Source organism: Amaranthus tricolor, chromosome 5, assembly GCF_026212465.1.
Source record: "Amaranthus tricolor cultivar Red isolate AtriRed21 chromosome 5, ASM2621246v1, whole genome shotgun sequence".
Taxonomy (NCBI): Eukaryota; Viridiplantae; Streptophyta; class Magnoliopsida; order Caryophyllales; family Amaranthaceae; genus Amaranthus; species Amaranthus tricolor.
In genome coordinates, this window is record NC_080051.1 from 22,215,677 (window position 1) to 22,237,451 (window position 21,775).

At 31.4% G+C, this 21,775-nt stretch overlaps 1 protein-coding gene across 2 annotated transcripts; it reads left to right on the forward strand.

Annotated features, from left to right (window-relative positions):
* Positions 1–10,784: 10,784 nt before the first annotated feature.
* Positions 10,785–20,924, forward strand: LOC130813756 (exportin-T). 2 transcript variants are annotated; one of them, XM_057679619.1, is made up of 15 exons: positions 10,785–13,032; positions 13,121–13,210; positions 13,296–13,385; positions 13,465–13,569; positions 13,865–13,924; positions 15,176–15,238; positions 15,324–15,419; positions 15,589–15,753; positions 16,012–16,185; positions 16,279–16,344; positions 16,420–16,518; positions 19,785–19,931; positions 20,093–20,260; positions 20,355–20,410; positions 20,508–20,924. In XM_057679619.1, the coding sequence occupies exons 1-13, from the start codon at positions 11,278–11,280 to the stop codon at positions 20,180–20,182; spliced, it is 3,000 nt and encodes a 999-aa protein (XP_057535602.1). In that variant the 5' UTR covers positions 10,785–11,277; the 3' UTR covers positions 20,183–20,260; positions 20,355–20,410; positions 20,508–20,924. The 2 variants fall into 2 exon arrangements, with proteins under 2 accessions (XP_057535602.1, XP_057535604.1); XM_057679621.1 differs by lacking the exons at positions 19,785–19,931; positions 20,093–20,260; positions 20,355–20,410; positions 20,508–20,924 and adding an exon at positions 18,444–19,778.
* The last annotated feature ends 851 nt before the right edge of the window (positions 20,925–21,775 follow it).

The window sequence follows — 21,775 nt, forward strand, 5'->3', positions numbered from 1 at the left end:
TTTGATAGAAAGCTTACACATTGATAGAACGTTTACACATTGATAGAATATCTACTTATTAATAGAATAATTTATGCTAGTGAGAAGTGTGCCTAAGTTAAGTTACCTCAAGGGTATTACAGACTATGATCACACTTACCTTAAGATAGACAAGCTCTATAAGGTCATGTGTTAGGTATTCTGTTAATTCCTTGGTCGAGTTGATACTATATGTGTTTCGCAAGAGTTTATGTTTGAAAAGAGGAGCGTGAAGGCCTGCCTTCTACCCAAGAACACATGGTTCGGGTTGGAAAGCACATAATGAAATTAAGAAGTATAAGTGGCCGATAAACGGTTACTATCTATGTTTGCGTCTTATGAAATCATCTTATATTGTTTTATAATATAATGTTATCTACTTGTTGGCCTTATTATATTTGATGCTAGTTACTGACGTGTACGTGTTTGTGTTTATATTTGATTGTTGATGACTTTCTATGATTGTCTTGCTATGACACATTGGCCTTTAGTCTAATGTTGAGCTGCAGGAGGATCATAGACAGGCATAGCAGGTATTGGAGCTTCTTTTGCATTGCATTGCATTGGGGGAGAGTGATGAGGGTGAAGCATAACCTGTGTCATACCATTATCTTTCGATTTTGTAGCTCTTGTTATCTTTTGTAAGCTTTAGTTGTATATGTTTTGTTATGAGGCCTTGTGTCCTCCCTTGTATATTTGTATTTCCGCTGCGTAGTTTATAACTCTGTATGGTTTTAAGGAATTAATTCTTCTTTTTTTAACGCAAATGTCGACACTGGAACCACGATCCATGTTTGGCATGTTGATTTGAGAAGCCGGCGATGAATCATTCCGCCGTGGTGTGAGATTTTAAAGGGAATGATGCCTTAGATTAGTTTAATGTTTTTATATTGCTAATTGCTCTACCACATGTTCGATTTTTAGAAGAAATATTGTCGAAATTTGCACACACCTTTTTAAAGTTAATATTTAACATTTAACCAAATTCTTTTCCTTTTCTTTTATGTAACACCCGAATTTCCTTCCGTTTTTTATGGTTTTGGTTTCGTTTAGGGGTCGGAAATTCAGGGATGTTACAAAAATATTCAAAAATATTTTAAAAAATATTATGATATTTTTATTATTTTTTTATGTAAATGTTCAAATTTTTTCTCAAATTTTCAATTAATTTTAAGTTTACTATTTTGCTGCATTACCTACTATAGCAAGTCATCGAATTACCCAAGGTTATTCTAGGCAAATACCCCTAAAGTTTTGATTATTCATGGTTAATAAATAAGTGGGATTATTGTAGGAAAATATGAAAATATTGGATTATTTTAGGTAATTTTTCCAAAAAAATATTATTGATTTATATTTTTAGTGCAATAATTATTAGTTTTTATTTTAAATTTCACTATGAAGTGATTCAGTGATACTTTATTTGGTCTTTTGTGAAATTTGTAATTATTAGTTGTTACTATAGTCTATAGCGATATTTATAAGAAATATCACTAGATCTTATATCGCGAAAAATTTAATACTATATTCTATAGCGACATTTATGAAAAATATCACTAGATTTTATATCGCGAAAAATTTAATACTCCCTCTTATTCTACTCATGAATCCCATTTATTTTTTGTCACTATTCACTAATCACTCTTAATTTGTATTTTATTCTTAATCTATAAGTTATAACATAATCATGTTGGATCTTGTTTGATTCGTCTCAATACAAAGATTATTAATATCAACTTTTTAGAATTTTTAATTAAGAACAATTAGAAATATATAGGATTAAAATGTTTCATCAACAAGTGTGAAAAGCTAAATGAACCTAATGAATTGAGTAGGAGGGAATATGATTTTTTATTATGCTAGGGTCTAATAAATATCACTGAGTTCACTATATAAACCATTAGAAACTTAAAATAGTAACATTTAAGTTAAATGTCACTAAATATATCTATTAAAGTAAATTATATTGTAATGAAATCAGGCTGTAATAGTCTTGAGGGCCCGAAATTCATAAAAAGGTGGGCCGTGGCCGACCCCAGTTATCGATTCATTTAGTTGTAGTATTAAATATAAAAATAAATTAAATTTTAATTGTAATTTAGTTATAGAAATAGAATGACAAGGTTAACATTATGTTTGTCATCAAACTCTAATTATTTTTATTCACTTATATTATAATATTAAAAATTCAAAAAATATGTTTTAAAGATTATAATTTTATTACCATTTAAATTAAAATAACATAATCAAAGACAGAGCAAAAATTTTGAAGGCCTCGCAATATTTTTAAGGTATCTTTTAAAATAGGCCCTTCATATTCATATCAAAAGATAAAATTTTTCCACTTCTAGAAAGATAATTTCAGACAAAATATATTGTAAGATTATATACTAAAATTACTATATATTTAAAATTACAAATCATTTTTAAAGTGTTGATTAGAACAGAGCTTAAATAGTACCATTTAATATTTGATACCTCTTATTTTTTAGGTTCTAAACAGTCGGCTAACTAAAATGGGCTAAAAAAACAGCCTGAAACATGATACATTTTACAATTTTATAAAAATTAACTATAAAATTTATTTTTATTACCATTATTTAAGACCGAAGATCAAATGTAGCTTAAGCTAAGCGTAAGGAGTGAATGATGGAAGTTGAAATGTGAAAGAAAGGCGGAGGCTGCCAACTTCTTAAGATGAAATGCGTGCAAGCAATGAGGAAGCCTCGTTCTTGTAATGACTTGGACACTTGGACCACCAAAGATACCAACTCCCAACACGCCTTTCCCACTTGGCTCACTCTCCTTCCAATAAATATACTCCTTAAAATTAATTCTTACTATTTTCCTAATTTTCTATTTCATATTTTACATTATACTCCTAAAAAATAAGAAAAATTAAATCTAATATTATTATGAATCTAACAACTGTGAAAGTTAGAAGTTAAAGCCAAAAAAATTTTAAACAATGCTTCAGTCAGCAAAAGCTTTACACACTAAAACCTAATGCAAAAATATTGTAATTGCTCCAAGATACTCAGCATTTAAATAACTTACAATATTTATCAACTAAATAGTTTACACCTTTTTTTGATGATAAAGTATGTGTCTAAGTATTGCTTAATAAAAATGGCACACTTTTCTTCATAAATCATGAAAACATTCTATAATCAACAGGTTTCATATAGAATTTGCATCACTAATTTTTAATTTAACTCACGACAAATATAAATAAAAGGGAAATTTCACATGGTAGCATTCAATTTTCATGAAACGCCAGTGATATCACTTTTGTAAGATGTTTCCACATGGTAGCATCCTATTTATGCACTATCTAACTACCGTAGCATTTTCCATTAAATTTTTGTTGATTTCTGTTTAATTCATCATTTTGTAAGATTTTTCCACGTGGTAGCATATAATTTTTACTCTTAAATGTTTAATTCACTATTTTAACGTTTAATTCACCGATTAATTCATCAACACCCTTAAATGTTGTAATTATTAAGTAGATATGTATTAGTGCTTGGAATGCACCTTTTGAACTTATAAAATGCGCTTTTGTGAATTATTTATTAGTGTTTGTAATGCACCTTTTGAACTTTATAATGCTAATAATTTGAATGAAAATAAAATTGTTACAACAATTAAAAGCGTTGATAAATTAATCGTTGAATTAAACGTAAAAAAGTGAATTAAACATCTAAGAGCAAAAATTGAATGCTACCATGTGGAAAAATCTTACAAAATGATGAATTAAACAAAAATTAACAAGCTATTAATGGAGAATGATACGACAGTTAAATAGTGCATAAACTGGATACTACCACGTGAAAAAATCTTGCAAAAGTGCTATCACTGGCGTTTTATGAAAACTAAATGCTACCATATAGAATTTCCCTAAATAAAATAATTAACCAAAATAAATTATAGAAATAATATAAAAGTGACAAAAAAGTATTACTCCACACGTTTTCAACATCCCAAAAACTCATGACTATGTTCAAGATCAAGTGATGGGTGAGTTTTAAACGAGAATGTAACCTAGCTACACCAATTCATCAAGATGCCAAAACTATTGTCACAACAATCCAATTTGATAATTTGATGTGTTTTTAGAGAGGTTAAGTTTCTCACAACTAACTATTTGACCATTCCTTTCGCTTTTTTTTGGATGTATCACCATTGCTTACTTTTCTCTAATAATAAGTATCACACTCTATTTTATTCGCTATTATCAATACACATAATTAATTATTATATATACCTTAAATTTTGTTTAATTAAAAATCATAAAATATTAATGTTAATAAAATTTACATTGACACGAATAAAATAAAATTTCATTTAACTATGTATGTTTTTAATTACTTATAAAACAACGCAAATTAAGAGTGATCAATGAATAATTTTAAAAATTAAATGAGACAATAATAGTGAATAGAAGGGAGTATTTCATTACTCTAGGATTTCTATAAATTATATTACTATATCGAGGATTAGATTTTTTTAAGTATAATTTTTATAATTTCTCTTGTATGAGATCGACTCACCAATGAAATAGACCCATATAATTAGTTCATTTTTCAAATTGATCACTTTAAAATTATAAGTAATCATTTAAATTAAAACAATATACATATATATATATATTGGTCTAATAGAGATGGTCTCATTATTTTAATTAAAACACTAAAAACTCGATGGACAGTATGTTGCTTTTGTAAATAAAAATTATTTTTATTACTACTTACAGTAAACAAAAATAAAATCCATTGGCAATATAATGCAATAGGAGTATTATCTTATTAGGACTCCATCCGTGGATTTGTTATTTACTATGAAAGATCAGGTAATAATTAAATATATAGCAATTCAACGTAAAATAAGTAAATATAAAAATAGGAGAAACAAATAATAAATATTGTTGGAGTAATTTTTAAACTAGTCCCATTCGTAATGCCCTCTCCTTTCGCAAGATTAAAGGACAATTTTGGAAGATTAGGGGTGAAATTAAATTGAATAATTTGAGCTAAGTCATCCAAAAATAGAAGTATATTTCAATTGCAAATTGTTTACTTGAGATTGATAATATAGAAACATGGGTCAAACTCAATTAAAGTCAAACTTCAATGATGAATAATCAAAGCTCACTCAATTTCAATTGACCCATTCAAATCATCATACTCCATTTTATTCTACTCTCTCTGTTACTATGAAATTGCAACAATAAAAAATACGATGATTTTTACGGAAAATATGATGAGTTGTAAAATTTTGTTCTTTAATCATTGTGATTTGTAAATTATTATAAAAGACAAAAAAATAAATAAAATAATCAGAATAAAAAAAGAAACAAAACCATTAAAAGCATGGATCTATATATATGTCTTACACTTATGTGTGATTTACCAAATTTGAAATCACGATTATTTACGTAGAAAATCTCATATTTTTAAGGAATATATGACGAGCTGTAAAATTTTATTCATTAAATTTTTGTAAAGGAAGTATATAATTTGTTAGAATTTTTCTTATTGGTCTAGGTTTGTTTAATTTTGGTCTTATAAAGAGTCTTAAGTGAAGAGTAACCAAATGTGTATATCATGATAACACAAGTTTAAATTTTCAAATGAAAAGATGTTACGGAATATACAATTACAATCTTAAAGTAACTATTTATAATCTTTGAACATAATTTGTAAAGAGAAAAACAAATACAAAAATTTAAAGCAAATCAATACAATGAGTGAGATTATAAACTAGTGAAAGTTAAACCTGTTTAATGTAGGCAGAGTACCATTGATCATCCATCTAGTACCCAATAAATTTTTGCATATAGCTATGATTTGAGGGATAGTTGACAAATAATAGATCCTCATACGTGTGAGATACATAGTAAAATTGACAAATTTTTTAAAGTACGTGTGTAATTTTAAAAGCTATAATATTTATTTTAACAATTTTGTACATTTAACATATACTACATAAGTAAATAGTAAAGTTTTAATCTTTTGAATTCTATGCGGTCGAATATACGTTGAACATGCTTAAAACCTTTCATGTGTACGTTATATCCTCTTTAAAGAAAAGATAAGAAGAATATGGTCTAAAAGACCTCAAAGACAAAGGGCCTTCCAATATACTTGTTCGTTAAAAAGTTTTCATTTGTCATTTTAGGGTGTTTTATTTGTTGTTCTCATGAAAAAAATCTTAATATTTTATATTATATATTCTGAATAAAAATAACCTTGTTCCTCTTCATTTAATATTTTAATAATGTTTATTGTCCCTATACATCTCCCACTAATTTCATTTGAACATTTTTATATTCCTTATGACCTCACATGTTTCTCACTAATCATATAAAAATATTTTTTTATTAGTTGTGGTACCCACATTTTTTTTACTAACTTTTATTTAGTATATTTTTAATGTTTATAATCTCAAGTTTTCTTTCATTAAATTTATTATATATAAAATGATATATATAATATTAAAAAAATTATTTTTCTTGTGAAAATTTATTATTGAAATTTCATTAAGAAAAGAAAGGACTGTGAAAATGGACAAATATAGTAACTTGAAATTCAAGCATCGAGATGGGAGATATTCACTGGAATCTGATTTTGGAGTTCATGCCTCAACTTTTTGCAACATCACTCATGCTCTATAATCATGATATTTGGCTTAAGCCTTAATCGTATGAGCCAATCTGCAACGCGTTAGGACATGTTATCTTCGTCTGATCTGATTGGATCTGATCTGAATTTACTAAGGTCTGATCTGATCTGATCTGATTTGGTCTGATCTGGTCTGATTCAGTCTGATCTGATCTGATCTGATCTGATCTGGTCTGGTCTGATCTGGTCTGGTCTGGTCTGATCTAAAACTTTCTGATCTGATCTGAATAGTTATAATAATAATAATAATAATAATAATTATTATTATTATTATTATTATTATTTATTATTATTATTATGTCTTATTATTAATATTACATACTACATAGTTATAATGATTAATAATAATAATAATAATAATAATAATAATAATAATGATAATAATAATAATAATAATAATAATAATAATATAATAATAATAATAATAATAATAATAATAATAATAATAATATAATAATAATAATAATAATAATAATAATAATATAATAATAATAATAATAATAATAATAATAATAATAATAATAATAATAATAATAATACTAATAATAATAATAATAATAATAATAATAATAATAATAATAATAATAATAATAACAATAATAATAATAATAATAATAATAATAATAATAATAATAATAATAATAATAATAATGGTATGGTTTGATCTGATCTGATCTGGTCTGATCTGGTCTGGTCTGGTCTGGTCTGGTCTGATCTGGTCTGGTCTGATCTGAAACTTTCTGATCTGATCTGAATAGTTATGATCTGATCTGATCTGATCTGGTCTGATCTGATCTGATCTGATTCTAATAAGAATAAGTAATAAGTCAAAAAAATAAGTTGGAGAGAACACCTTCTTAGTTTATTACTAGCTTGTTTTTCTTATTTTGCATTAATTATAAAATTGGTAAAATTTAGTTAAAAAATTAGATTTGTGAATGATATAAAAACAATTAAATGATAGATATGATTAATTAAAGAGACAAATTAAAATAGAAAGTTGTGCAAAATGAAAAGAATAGAAAGAGTATTCGTTTACAAGATAACTTCAAGTACAAATGAGAAGAAAATTAAAATAAATGCGTAAAAGTGGTATAAAAGTAAATTTTATGAGAACGTGAAAAATGTGTGAATTAGATGAAAAAATAATTTAATACTCTATTGTGGGAAAAAATAAAGAAAGTATGTGGATCACAAAAAAAAAATAAAAAGAAGCAACTTCATGTATTAAAAGAAAAAAGTGATTAATTCTTTAAGATAGAGGAGTATTACTACCGATAAGCTTTTCATTACCATTTTCACTATTTAATACTGACTACTGTATTGGGAGCGATCGTCTTATATTGACACCAATAGTTCAATCAACCCAATTATAATTTTACAATACGCACAGTAATTGATAGTCATAATTAATACTTTTAATATCAAAATTGATTTCTTTTATATGTTTAATTTCTCATTAAATTGATCACTTTATATATATGTGATCACTTTAAGGTCTGAATAGATCACGTTAATGTCAAAATTAATTACTTTATTAAGGTTTTTTTAATTAATCTATGTACAATTTATTTTAAGTTGAAATTAATTACTTTAGTGTTAAAATTTATATCTTTAAAATTTTTAATTTTTTAAAGTACTTTTTATTTTTAAATTTTTAGCTTTTAGGTCCGTCCAATTATACCATTCTCCCAAGTTTTTGAGAATGGGTTGTAAGAGTACCTAATAATACTACAAGCAAAACTACTCGAACCAAACGTCCAAACGCGTACTACTAGTACAGTGTATACTCTATATAGACTTGCTAATCTGGATCAAAGTTATGGGTATAGGCCCAACTAATCGACAACTTCTACACGTTGCTAACACGAATTTCAAACCTGCTGAAATGTGGCGACTCGAACAAAGTGAACTCCGCGGGGCGCAGAGTACCTGCTGTCCCAATTCGCGGGGCGCAGAGTAGGTTCTGTCTCAGTGTCGCGGCTCGCGTAGTTTTACAAGGCTCGCGTAATGGCGGTTTCTTGGCACGTTTTTGGCCGCTTACTCTTAGTATTTGACGGTTTTTTGTATTTTCTTAACCCTAATTTCTTTTTATTATGAGGTATACTATATAAAGGCCCCATGTAATTAGAATTAGAACAGGATGCAATGCAAAACACAAAGTGAGGAAAACTAAGAGAGAAAAAGTTTGGAGAGCCATTGTTGTGGTTTCTCGTGTTCATCTTGTAATCTCCCGGTTTATAGTGAAAAGTTTATTCTCGGTGCCGGTGGATGTAGCTATCACGTTGATAGTGAAGCACGTTAATTTCTCGGTGTGATTTTCTCTATTGTTTGTTTGAATCTTTATTGTTTTATTATTGTTTTCGATCTTTGCTTCCGCTGTCGCACAACAAAACCCATTAAAATATAATTGGGCTAAAAGCAAGAATCAATATTTGAAAAAAACTAAAAGAATAAAAAGAGGAGACATACATAAAATACTCAAAATAGTAGAAGAGCAAAAACAATGTAAAAGAAGAGGAAAGAACATTTTGTTTCATTCATTTATATTTTTACAAAGCAATGGCACATCTATAAAAGCAAAAAGAAAAGCTAGTCATTACATTGAAAATGAGAATAAAAGACATAAGGTAGCTGTCTCATTTTAGGCTGAAAACAATAATAAAATAGGTATACTATGTACTATAAAATAAAGGAAAAATTACCCTGAATAATACGAACTTTCACTGATTTTCCTACAATAATACGAACTTTCAATTAACCATGAATAATACGAACTTTGATACATATTTCCCGCTGGCATACCATTTTACCTGTTACCGGTAAACTTACTCATTCCTTAAAATACTAAGTAAGAAAAATTACCCTGAATAATACGAACTTTCACTGATTTTCCTACAATAATACGAACTTTTAATTAACTATGAATAAAATACTAACTTTGATACATATTTCCCGCTAGCATAATGAAGAAATGGGAATTTACCGTTTCTCCAGGTAAAGAACCGGTCAGGTATGTTAGCGGGAAATATTTATTAAAGTTCGTATTATTCATGGTTAATTAAAAGTTCGTATTATTGTAGGAAAATCAGTGAAAGTTTGTATTATTCAGGGTAATTTTTCCTAAAATAAAAGGAGCAAAGGTATGCATTAAAATTAATGAAACGAAGTACATTAGTTCTTTTATCACTCCTTTAAGTTGTGAGGAGAAGTCACTAAGTCCAAGCTTATGAATTAAGATGTTATGTTAAGAAACAATTAGTTCTTTTGTAAAGACATCAACTAATTGTTGCTTAGACAAAATATTGTTAGAGAATTATAATGGATAGCACTTGATAACGAACAAAGTGATATATGGCCATCTTCTTTGTTCTTTCGTGATGGATAGGATTAGTAATTATGGTATAAGGCCAAGTTTCTTAAGACTAAGATCACCCAGAAGCCACGAACTCTTAAATTTAGTTAAATGGTAGTGTTTAAAGTAATATGTCATATAAGGTAGTGTTTTTGCAAAAGAATAGACTAAATAGTTTTTTGCAAAAGTGATATACATTAGATAATTTTTTAAAAAATATTTTCTAAAAAAATGTGAATAAGGAAAAGGAATAAGAATGAATTTCTATGTCCAAATGATGAAAACAAGCAACATATAAATAAGACTTCCCAATAACTATGAACCCAAGAAATGTAACCCATAAGAAATAAAGAATTATTTTATACTCCGTTTTATTATATTTGATATATTTAGTTTTATACTTTATCTATTTCATTATATACTTTATTCGTTTTATTATATTTGCTATATTTAGTATTTTACGCAATTCATTATGTTCTTTTAATAATTTGTATATCGAGTTATATTTGCACTTTCAATTGATATCAATGTATTTACTAAAAAAAAAAAAATAAAAAAAATAATATCAATGTATAAAAATATGGAGCAAAATGAGTATAATACAACGTGTTGCCGCATAAGATGTGAGAAACCCAGATGAGACGATTCCTATTGGTTAACTAAAAACAGCACAGTCCGTATAAAAAATAATTCACTGAAATACACAACAAATTGTAATTAGGCTATTTTCGAAACTTAAAAATGCATCCATACTTTAAAAAACCTCTAGCTTGTGCAGTTGTGTTGCTATTTATATTTAAGTTTAAACTGCTATTTTTCCCAACAACAAAACCTCCGCACTCTTCTGAATCCAAAACTCAATCGAAGAACTCAATTTTTGTTCTCAAAATAATCCTTAACCTAATATTTTTCTTTCTTATTTACAAACCCTAATCAATATTTATTCTTTGAAAAAAACCCTAATTTGATTGAACCATTGAAAGGTGAGTTTTCAGCTGATCGTTTTTTTTTTCTCTCTCTCTCTCTCTCTCTCTCTCTTACTCACCTGTTCAATTTCACCTCTTTTTCATTGCAACGATTTCATTATCATCCAAATCTACTTTAATTGTTTAAATTTATCTAGTTCTAGTTGAATTTGATGATAAAAAACTTGGATTTTTGAGCAAATAGGGTTTAGAAAGGGTTTAAGATTGAGATTTTAATTTTTTAGGGTTTCTTGTGATGAACTTATTGATAAATCGAGAAATGGATGACTTAGAGAAAGCGATTCTGATTAGTTTTGATGAATCTGGGACTATTAATTCAGGTTTAAAGTCTCAAGCAATTGAATATTGTCAACGGATTAAAGAGAGTTCGACGATTTGTAGTTTATGTATTGAGCGTTTGTTTACCAGTAAATTAGTGCAAGTTCAATTCTGGTGCTTGCAATCTTTGCACGATGCTGTTCATGCTCGTTATTCCACTTCCATGAGCCCTGAGGAAAAGGAATTTATCCGAAAATCGGTGTTTACAATGATGTGTTATGAGGTAGTTGACGATAAAAATGCTGTAGTTAGGGTTTTAGATAGCCCTGCTTTTATAAAGAATAAGCTTGCCCAAGTGTTGGTTACCTTGATATATTTTGAATATCCCTTAATTTGGTCTGGTGTTTTTGTTGATTTCTTGCCTCACTTGAACAAAGGGGCAGTGGTTATTGATATGTTTTGTAGATTATTGATTGCTTTAGATGATGAATTGATTAGTTTAGACTATCCACGCAATGCCGATGATGTGGCAGTTGCGGGGCGAATCAAGGATGCCATGAGGCAACAATGTGTGTCTTTAATAGTTAGAGCTTGGTATGAAATTGTTACTGCATATAAGAGTTCGGATTCTGAGCTTTGTGCTAGTGTCTTGGATTCAATGAGGAGATATATATCTTGGATCGACATTAGTTTGATTGCCAATGCTACTTTTATCCCATTGTTGTTTGAGTTAATGTTGGTTGAAGGGTTATCTGAGCAACTTAGGAGTTCTGCGGCTGGTTGTGTATTGGCTGTGGTTATGAAGCGGATGGATCCACAGGCCAAGCTTACTTTACTAAAGAGTTTGCAGATTAACCGTGTATTTAGTTTGATAAGTGAGGATGCTGATATGGATTTGGTCTCGAGTATTGCCAATTTGCTTACTGGTTATGCGGCCGAGGTCCTGGAATGTGCAAAGAGGCTGAATTCTGAGGAAGGTAAACAGGTATCGTCAGAGCTTTTGGAAGAGGTGTTGCCATCAGTTTTTTATGTGATGCGAAATTGTGATATAGATACAACATTTAGTACCGTCCAGTTTCTTTCTGGTTATGTAGCTACTATGAAGAATCTTTCTCCATTGACTGAAAAACAGCTGGTTCATGTAAGTCAGATTCTAGAAGTGATTAGGGCACAAATATGTTATGATCCTAGTGATCGTGATCACCTTGATGTGCTGGATAAATTTGGAATAGAAGAAGAGGACAGGATGCTTGAATATAGAAAGGATTTATTGGTTCTACTCCGGAATGTTGGGCGTGTGGCACCTGATGTGACTCAATTGTTTATCCGCAATTCTCTGTATAGTGCAGTTTCCTCATCTTCTGAGCGAAATGTAGAGGAGGTAGAAGCTTCCCTTTCGCTTCTGTATGCACTTGGGGAGTCACTGAGTGATGATGCAATGAGAACAGGGAGTGGGCATCTAGGAGAGCTGCTTCTGATGCTTTTATCAACAAGGTTTCCGTGCCATTCTAATAGGTTGGTTGCTCTGACTTACCTGGAGACTATTACTAGGTACATGAAGTTTGTTCAGGAGAACACCCGGTACATACACATGGCCCTGGCTGCTTTTCTCGACGAAAGAGGTATACACCACCCAAATATCAATGTGAGTCGGAGGGCAAGTTATCTCTTTATGAGGGTCGTGAGGTTGCTGAAATCAAAGCTGGTTCCTTTTATTGAGACAATTTTACAGGTGATTAGCCGTTTTTCTTGTTGCATATTTGGGACGTTATATATGTTTTCTTTGGTTGTCTGAACTTTATACCTCCATATTTTATCAGAGCTTGCAAGATGTGGTTGCTCGATTTACCAGCACAGATTTTTCTGCTAAAGAGATGATTGGATCTGAAGATGGAAGCCACATTTTTGAGGTTATTAATTATAAATGTCGAACAACTTGTTCCAAGTATAGTTTTCGTTTCTTGAAATTTGAAGATTTTATCGTGTTGTGTGTAGGCAATTGGCATTCTGATTGGGATGGAAGATGTGCCCGTCGAGAAGCAAAATGATTACCTGTCCTCATTACTCACACCTCTATGCCAGCAGGTTAGGTTTTGTAATCTCAGTTCACATTAACCTTTTTGTTGTTAATGTAATTTTTGATATGCAAACTACCCATGCACAGGTTGAGGCGTTGCTTGTGAATGGGAAGAGACAAAACCCTGAAAGTTCTCCTGCGATTATATTGAGCATTCAGCAAATCATTATGGCAATCAATGCACTTAGCAAGGTTACTGATGTTCTTATACATTGAATTGAATGGAATCTAGGACTAATAAGAAATTATTGCCATATTTGTGCTTTGTTTAGTCAAATTTTTGTTTCACGGGTTTTATATTAAGCTCCCTACGTCAGTTTATGGAAGGGCAATTTTTTCGCATTGAATTTTGAATCAACATTAGTAGTATTTTGTTTTGTACCTAATTGAAATACTTGAAAGCGATGTCTATGAATTTTAATCTTTCCATTTCGTCTTGCTTGCATTTTATTGGTTGATTTGATCTAATTTTTATATATTCATACAGGGCTTTAGTGAACGCCTTGTAACTGCTAGCCGTCCTGCAATAGGTCTTATGTTTAAGCAGGTTTGATTTTTTATACTTCCGATTGCGACTTGTTTTAATGTGTTTATAATGTCTGAGTTAAATTCCCAAAAGTGGTTAGTTTGAGTTTTGTCTATATTTCATAAATTGATAGGAGCATTAAACTTCACTCAACTAAAGCATGATATGTTACGTGGTTTACGCATTTTTTTAGACTCATGCATGGATGATCTCTATATGATATCATGTGCTGCTTTTAAAGAAATATATTTGTCCTCATAGAAAAGTAATTGCTGACGTGGTTCTGATCGTTGTAAACTGTGTAGGAGCGGAGCTAAGGTAGCCCATGCCCCTCTTTAATTATTGTTTTTCTTATTGGATATAAAGTTTGGCCCCTCCAACAACTATGCTCTTTCTTTTCGCCTCCCCTTTTCAAATATGTTCACTTCTATTCACTAAAAATGGGACATTTACTTTTTCACGCTATGCAATGCACTTATTCAATGCTATCCCTTATTATACACAACAAAATATTATAAAAAGTGGATATTAATAATTTTTGCATTGAGATGAATCTAACAAGATCTTACTTGACTATATTTTAATTTATAGATTAAGAATAAAATACAATTTAAAAGTAATAATTGAATGGTGCCAAAAAGTAAATGTCCCATTTTCAGTGAATAAGAGAAAGTACTACTTAAGTTTGGCCTTTTGGTTGTCTGTCACCTAAAATCATGGTTTAGCCGCAATATCAGTGTGTTACCACTTTACTGCCCCTCTGCGAATCATAACTAACCTATTGTAGGCCATTTTAGGCGACATTGGGTTAACGGTCTATGTCATAGAACTGTAGAGGTTGCATCTCACATTTGTTAGTGAAGTGCTTCATGCACTCTGTGATGTAACTTGTCAACCTCTAAGAGTTCCAATGTATCTTCGTAAATTAAGATTTTTGGAACATATTTATTAGATAAACTTTAAATATACCTTTATAAACATTACTCTCTATAAAAGACCAATTGTTTCAAACAAATATTTTAACATGATTTCAATTTTAATTCACTCGTAACATAATAGCATTTATGGGTACAGAAATCTAATATCCATTACATAACAGCTGTTTAAAACAGCCTCATTCTCATTCCTTCCAATGAATATGCTAGGTTTTTTGGCCGTTTGCTATTGTAAATTGCATTCTGATGGATTACATTGAAATTTCTTTGAAGCCCTTTTTTGTTTAGTGTTGTATAGTTATCTCTTCGTTACTTTTTTTGTTGTTTTGTGATGCAGACATTAGATGTTTTACTTCAAATCCTCGTTGTTTTCCCAAAAGTGGAGTCCTTGCGGAGTAAGGTATATCTCATGTTACTGTATGGGACTTAAAACTTAATTGTATTGATGTTGGCTAAAATCTCATTCTCATCTTTCAATTTATTAGGTCACATCATTTATTCATCGCATGGTTGAAACATTGGGTGTTTCCGTGTTTCCCTACTTACCGAAGGCATTGGAGCCGCTGCTTGCAGAAATTGAGGTAAATGAAAATGGTTATGATTTTTGATATCAGTCAGTTTATTTTTTGATTCCGGGTTAAGGATAATTCTCTAAAGGCAAGAGGGGAAAGAGAAATGATCTTTCTGTGATGAGAATCATCCCCATATTACTTGAATATGTGTCTAAATTATTTTTTTTTGCTTTGGCAGCCGAAGGAGTTGGTTGGAGTTCTTGTTTTACTAAATCAGCTCATATGCAAATTCAGCACCTCAGTTCATGAAATACTCGATGAAGTATTTCCTGCTATTGTGAGTCGTATATTTTCTATTCTTCCGCAAGATGGATTTCCTTGTGGACCAGGGAGCAATACTGAGGTATGGTCACGTAGACGTGCTTTACTTGATAGATTTATGTCTATATTCCACCTTGACGTTTTTTTTAAAGTTGATTCTTTGCCTTCATTCCCGAGGTGGACAAATTGGGTTTATATATGGATAATCTTATCATAACTAGTTGTTTGGGTTTTAAGCTATCAAGAACATATAGTGCTGATCATTGTATTTTCTAATAAGACATTACTAAGGTTTGAAAGATGTTTTTTTGTAATCCTTAAGCTGTTTGTTCTGTTTTAGGAAGTTCGTGAATTGCAGGAACTCCAGCGAATATTGTACACATTTCTGAATGTCATAGCCACACATGATCTGTCTTCAGTTTTCCTCTCTCTGAAAAGCAGAGCTTATTTAGATCCAATAATCCAGTTACTAATGTATTCATCTTGTCACAATAAGGATATTACTGTGAGGAAGGTGTGGTCTTTCTCACCTTCAATTTAGTTTATCTTGTTTTGCTCACTGATTGCCCTGAATTTTTAATGATCCAATGCTGCTTTTGCCAATCAGGCATGTGTACAGATTTTTGTCCGATTAATCAAAGATTGGTGTGCTGGTCCTTATGGAGAAGAGAAGGTTTGTGGTCTTAAAACTCTTACTGTAATTTAATGAGGAGTAAAGTGAAGATTTTTCTAATTGGATGTTCTGCAGGTTCCTGGATTTCAGTCTTTTATAATGGAAACCTTTGCGGTGAATTGTTGCCTGTACAGCGTATTGGACAAGTCTTTTGAGTTTCGTGATGCAAATTCAGTGAGTTACTATGCTCTTTACTATATTTAATTTTTACTACATTATTTATGTGCACACACATTATAAATTTCTTGTTGGCTCTCATTCATTTTAGTGGGTACATGTAATGTCATTGTTTCTGTCACCGTTGTCGTTGTCATCGTCATCGTCATTGCCATTGCCATTGTCTTCGTCTTCATGGTAGCAAATTCATCATTTTAATTTCAACCAAGTTTTGTTAGAGGTTCGGTGATCTCAGATTCTGATATCCTCTATTACCTTAGTTGTTTACTTTTATATATGCAGACTGCAGTCATTGTGTTTTTTGGTGTCATGTAAAATTAGTTTTCTCAAGTATATTACTACATGCTTCATTTTTAGCATACTTGGGTTTGTTTCAGGCTTCTAGATATTCCGATGGTTCACTTGTGCTACTAGAATTTTGTGCTGGTTACTCTTTCTTGGGCATCTATAAATTCAAATTTGATATGGTTGCTGTGAGTGCAACTGCCCTGTGTGTTTTGTTTTGCCACCTTTAGATTGAATCCTGCTAGAGTAGAAATGAATTTTTGCAAGAATCTTGGTGGTAGAAATGTCTGTCAAAGAACCTGTCTTGGAATGTCAAAGAGATGCATGTCATTTTTGGATATTGGTGCTTTGTTGGCATTTCAAATCTGGAAAATTTACTTAAAATAATCCGAACTTTTATTGATTTCCCTACCATAATTCCAACTTTTGATTAACCATGAATAATATGAATTTAGGGATCATTTGCCCAAGTGTATTGTTGCCTAAATGGTGCGCGATTTGTGTAGATTAATTGCCACACAAAAAAAAAAAGAAATTAAAATTAAAAATCAAAAATATTAAAAATTAAAAGTTAAAATCAAAAATAAACTTACTCGATTCCTTTTTTAATTTTTTAAATTTTTATGATTTTTTTATAATTTAATTTTGTATTACTTTTTCTTTTTATTTTTTATGCACTAGTGACTTGTATAAGTACGAGGTTACCTCGGTACATTCTTAGCAAACAGTTCTTATAGTTGGGAATCTTGGGATTATTGATGATTAATCAAAAGTTGAGATTATTATAGGGAAATCAGTAAAAGGTTGGATTATTCTAGGTAATTTTTCTTTTAAATTTAGCTTTTTAAATTGTTGAGGCTAATTTTCTGTTGAGTGTAGTTGCCTACACACTGCTACTCATTGGATGTGACTTCATAATGACTGTTTGGTCTTTGATGATTCATGATATACATTGTGTTTGGATAACCTGAAAGGAAAGGAAATTAAGGGAAGTGAAGTGCAGGGAAGGGAAGGTAGGGGGAGGGGAGGGGAGGGGAGGAAAGGGAAGAGGAAGGAAGATGGTTGTGTCTTCCTTCCAAATCTTTCCAATGTTGAAAGTTACTTGCAGTCTAAAATATTAAGGAGTTCTCCTTCCAATTCCCTTCCCGGCATTTTCTTCCCTTCCTCTGTTGGTATCCAAATGACATAATTGTTATCCGCCCATTTCCCTCCCCATTCTTTCCCTTAATTTTCTCATATCCAAACATAGTATTAGTATTAACCTTTATTGGAGATTATTTGGTCAGCTACAAATCTAAGAATGTGGTTTTATATTAATGGGACAATATTAGGGATTTGAGTTTGCTCATAAATTGAACATGCTGTTGAATGTTGAGTTTGAATGCTCTTGAAATGAAAGTAGATTTGTTTTCTGCATGTATTGGGATCTAGATGAAGAGCGCTGGGCTGAGTTAGGTGAAACCAAGTATGTTGAGCCTAGCTTAAATGTGGATGTACTAGGTCCAGGTCTTCACCGGTCCATTCCAACATGGTTGGCATTGAGGTCACCTGCACTTCAATATTACATGTTATTATTGTCCCACTTGTTATCTTTCGTTCTCTTGCCCAACTTATTTTCTGTTTATCTACTTCCTCAGTTCCTCCGTATTCAAATGGTTGCTATGTTTCTCTGACACAAAATAAGAAATGAAAATTTGGAATTGCCATGTGGTTAAGTGAGGAGGTGATCTTCATTTCAATTCAAATGTTAAGAGAAAGAGGGGGTTCTACACCCAAAGGTACACAATTAGGAAATGTTGCAGCTTGCAACTTTTGAGAAATTTTCCAAATACTTGGAGTAGCTTTCCCTCTGCCCTTCCAGTTGAAGTCATAAGGTAAGCAAGCCTCTCTAGTGAGAGTTCAACAATAGCTACCAATAGATAGAATATGTTTCAACTATCAAAATGCATGGCATCCGAGGAAGTACATTTCAACTTCATTTGTAATTTGCTTTTGGCAAACTAGGCTGGACAATAATAGGACTATGCTTTTGAGCCATCTGCTTTGTATTTGAGGCCAGATTGGATGGGGAATTTGATTGGGCCCTTGCCTGTTTATTATTATTAGAGGAAGTAATTCATTGGTTGTCTTTTCAAGGGATACTTGTAATAATTTTTGCTTTTGCTTTGGTATAAAAGAGTGTCACAATTTTAAGCTCTGATGTGTATATTCCAGCATTATATTTTGTTCTACTCCTGAAATATCTTTCAAGATTTTTTGCTTTAGGTTTTCAGCCTTTTTGTACATTTAGGAATAACAGTGTTTTGTTTTGGGAGGTTAACTGAAGATTAACAATACTTATGTTGTAAATGACCATCAACCTGTAACTTTCATAATGTTTCAGGGCAGATCTAGTTTATTAAATCTTTAGATAATCATTGGGAAAGCTGCCACAAAGTTCTGTGAAGCTTGAAGGGCTTGTCTGGAGACCAGATTATTGTTAGTTTCAGATAGTGTAATGTGCATGCTTTCCTTCCTCTCTTCTCAATGAGGGATGCAGATGTAGGAAGAGAAGTTTTATCACAAAGATATAAGAGAATTTCAGTAGTACATATAATTCATTGGCTTTTCAGGAAAGTTGTTAAATAATGTGGTATCTGAAAAGAATACATGTTTTTGTAGAAAACACTCAATGTCTATATTTTCACGCATCCATTTACCATTTAAGTAAACAATAAGTGGCATCAGGCAGGAATGAAAAATATGAAAGAAAATTCGTGAATGAAATGAAGTTTCCTACCATGTCCATTGGGATGTGACTTTACTTCCAACATTACACAACAAAATGTTTCCATTACCACCGTTTATGGATAGCTACCAAACAGGTCACATAGTAAATCCATAGAACTTGAAAACTTGGTGCTTCTAATCAAATGATCAAACGTATGAGTTTTGTGCAGCTTGTATTCCTAATACTTGCCGTCTCATTCATTTACCAGCTTGCTTTATTCGGGGAAATAATAACAGCCCAGAAGGTCATGTATGAGAAATTTGGGGACACCTTCCTTGCTAATTTTGTATCCAAGGGTTATCTTGCTGCTCACTGCCCCCAAGAGTTGGCTGAGCAGTATCGACAGAAATTGCAGGTGATGAAAACTCTTGCTGATAGCTGATGTTCAGTGTATTGTATGGCTTAGGTTTCTCCTAATTCTTATTGCCTGGAACCTAGTTGGTGCCTTTTCTATTCTGGTTTCCATGTCTTCTCTACAAGTTTCTCCTAATCAGTGCATTATATGTACTTTTACAGAGTAATGACACCAAAGCTTTTAAATTGTTCTACCAGTCCCTCATCGAAAGTTTAAGACAACAGCAGAATGGAAGCCTTGTTTTCAGATAGTATTCTCAAAGGAGGATATTTATAGTTTTGTTCCATGTCATTTTGTTTACCGTTATAGCTCCGCTTTTTTCTGCACAGGTCAGTTATTCTTGTTTTTGAACTCATATTTTGACGATACTATTTTCTTTGGCAAATTTCCTTATGCAGTCCTTTATGTCATTTCACATTGCAGGTTTCTTTTCTTTGCTGTAAATTAAATATTTTTTAAGTTTATCATTTGGTTTCGAGGTAATATATCATATCACCTGAACGTTTTTTCTGCATTATTTTCTCCCAAGTACCAAACCTTGGAGTCGGAGCTAATTTTTGGTTCTCCGTTGAACAGGTGTAAGTTCCTGGAAGCAGTTTTGACTGGTATGATACGGAAAGCTAAAGACATCGTTTTGATATTACAATGGAAAGATGCTGATTTTCCGAGGCCAAATCAACTTACTATTTGTCATCAGTGAGTTCGCATTTAGCTATGAATTAATTGTTAATTTTAGCTGCGTTGGTTAGATGTGTTGGATAAGTATATCTTTCGATTTGTTGTGCCATTTGGAGATGTAAGAAAAAATAACCGGAAAAAGAGGGGGGGGGGGGGGATGATGCAAGCAAGTGTACTTGAGGTTCATTACTCTATTAGTGGTTAGCGGAAAATTCAGTACTTTGGGAGAGATATCCAAGAATTCGAAATCCATTGAAAATTTTACGGCACATGTTAAATGAAATCATACAAAGGCATTTTTTGAATTTGTAGAAATGTGTGATGTTAAAAATCTCACATGGATATGAACGTCACAAGTCACGACATAATCATTTCTCGATCTCTACATAGGTCAGATTGCATGTATACGCTAAAATCATGCATTTGAAGACATGTGTTTGTCTGAGCACCCCTATAACTTATTCGAACAAGCCCAAGCATGATACCATTGGAAGATACTCTGTGCTTGTTCTAACTACATATGACGCGTCCAAAACGGAGTTGTGCTTGATCACTTTTAGATCTAAAACATTTGTCCCAATAGTAATTGATTGCCCGAGCATGTGCCTCCTTCAAGTTAGGCTTACAGCCTTGAACCTTTTTATATGCTCGGTCTAGAAAACCTCCACATCCTTCTCGCTTTTGCCTTGCTTGCCCTAGCAATGGCCCAAGCGACCAACCCTTTTACTCTTGATGCTTGCTTTGTAGTGGCGATTCTTGACACTTGAAATAATATCTGTTTCTCCTTCATCTAAACACAAATGTTGTTGAAGGCTCACCCTGGCCCTTTGCCCAAGTTCTTCTTGGGAAATAGGTGGGATAAGGTGGTTTGCTTTGGAAACCCTTCCATTCGCTTTCTAATCCTATTTTTACAAACAAATATGGTCAATTTCTATTGTACATTACATACCACCCATCTTTTAGTAAAAGATGTGGAATTTCGTCGAGATGCTATCATGCATTCATGCTACGTGACATTGTACTTTTCTCTTTAGATGCAATATACTTCTTATTTTGAGAAAAATATCATTATGTATCTATCTTATTTTTTTTATTCCTAATATTCTCTTTCTTTTATTTAATTTGCACCTAATTTTATTATGTGTTGTCCTATCTCTTTATATACT

Coding starts and splice junctions, on each gene's coding strand:
- LOC130813756 (XM_057679619.1), top strand. CDS start 11,278: ATGAACTTATTGATAAATCGAGAAATGGATGACTTAGAGAAAGCGATT. Junction 13,925..15,175: donor TAGGTCTTATGTTTAAGCAG/GTTTGATTTTTT, acceptor TTTGTGATGCAG/ACATTAGATGTTTTACTTCA. Junction 19,932..20,092: donor AGTATCGACAGAAATTGCAG/GTGATGAAAACT, acceptor GTACTTTTACAG/AGTAATGACACCAAAGCTTT.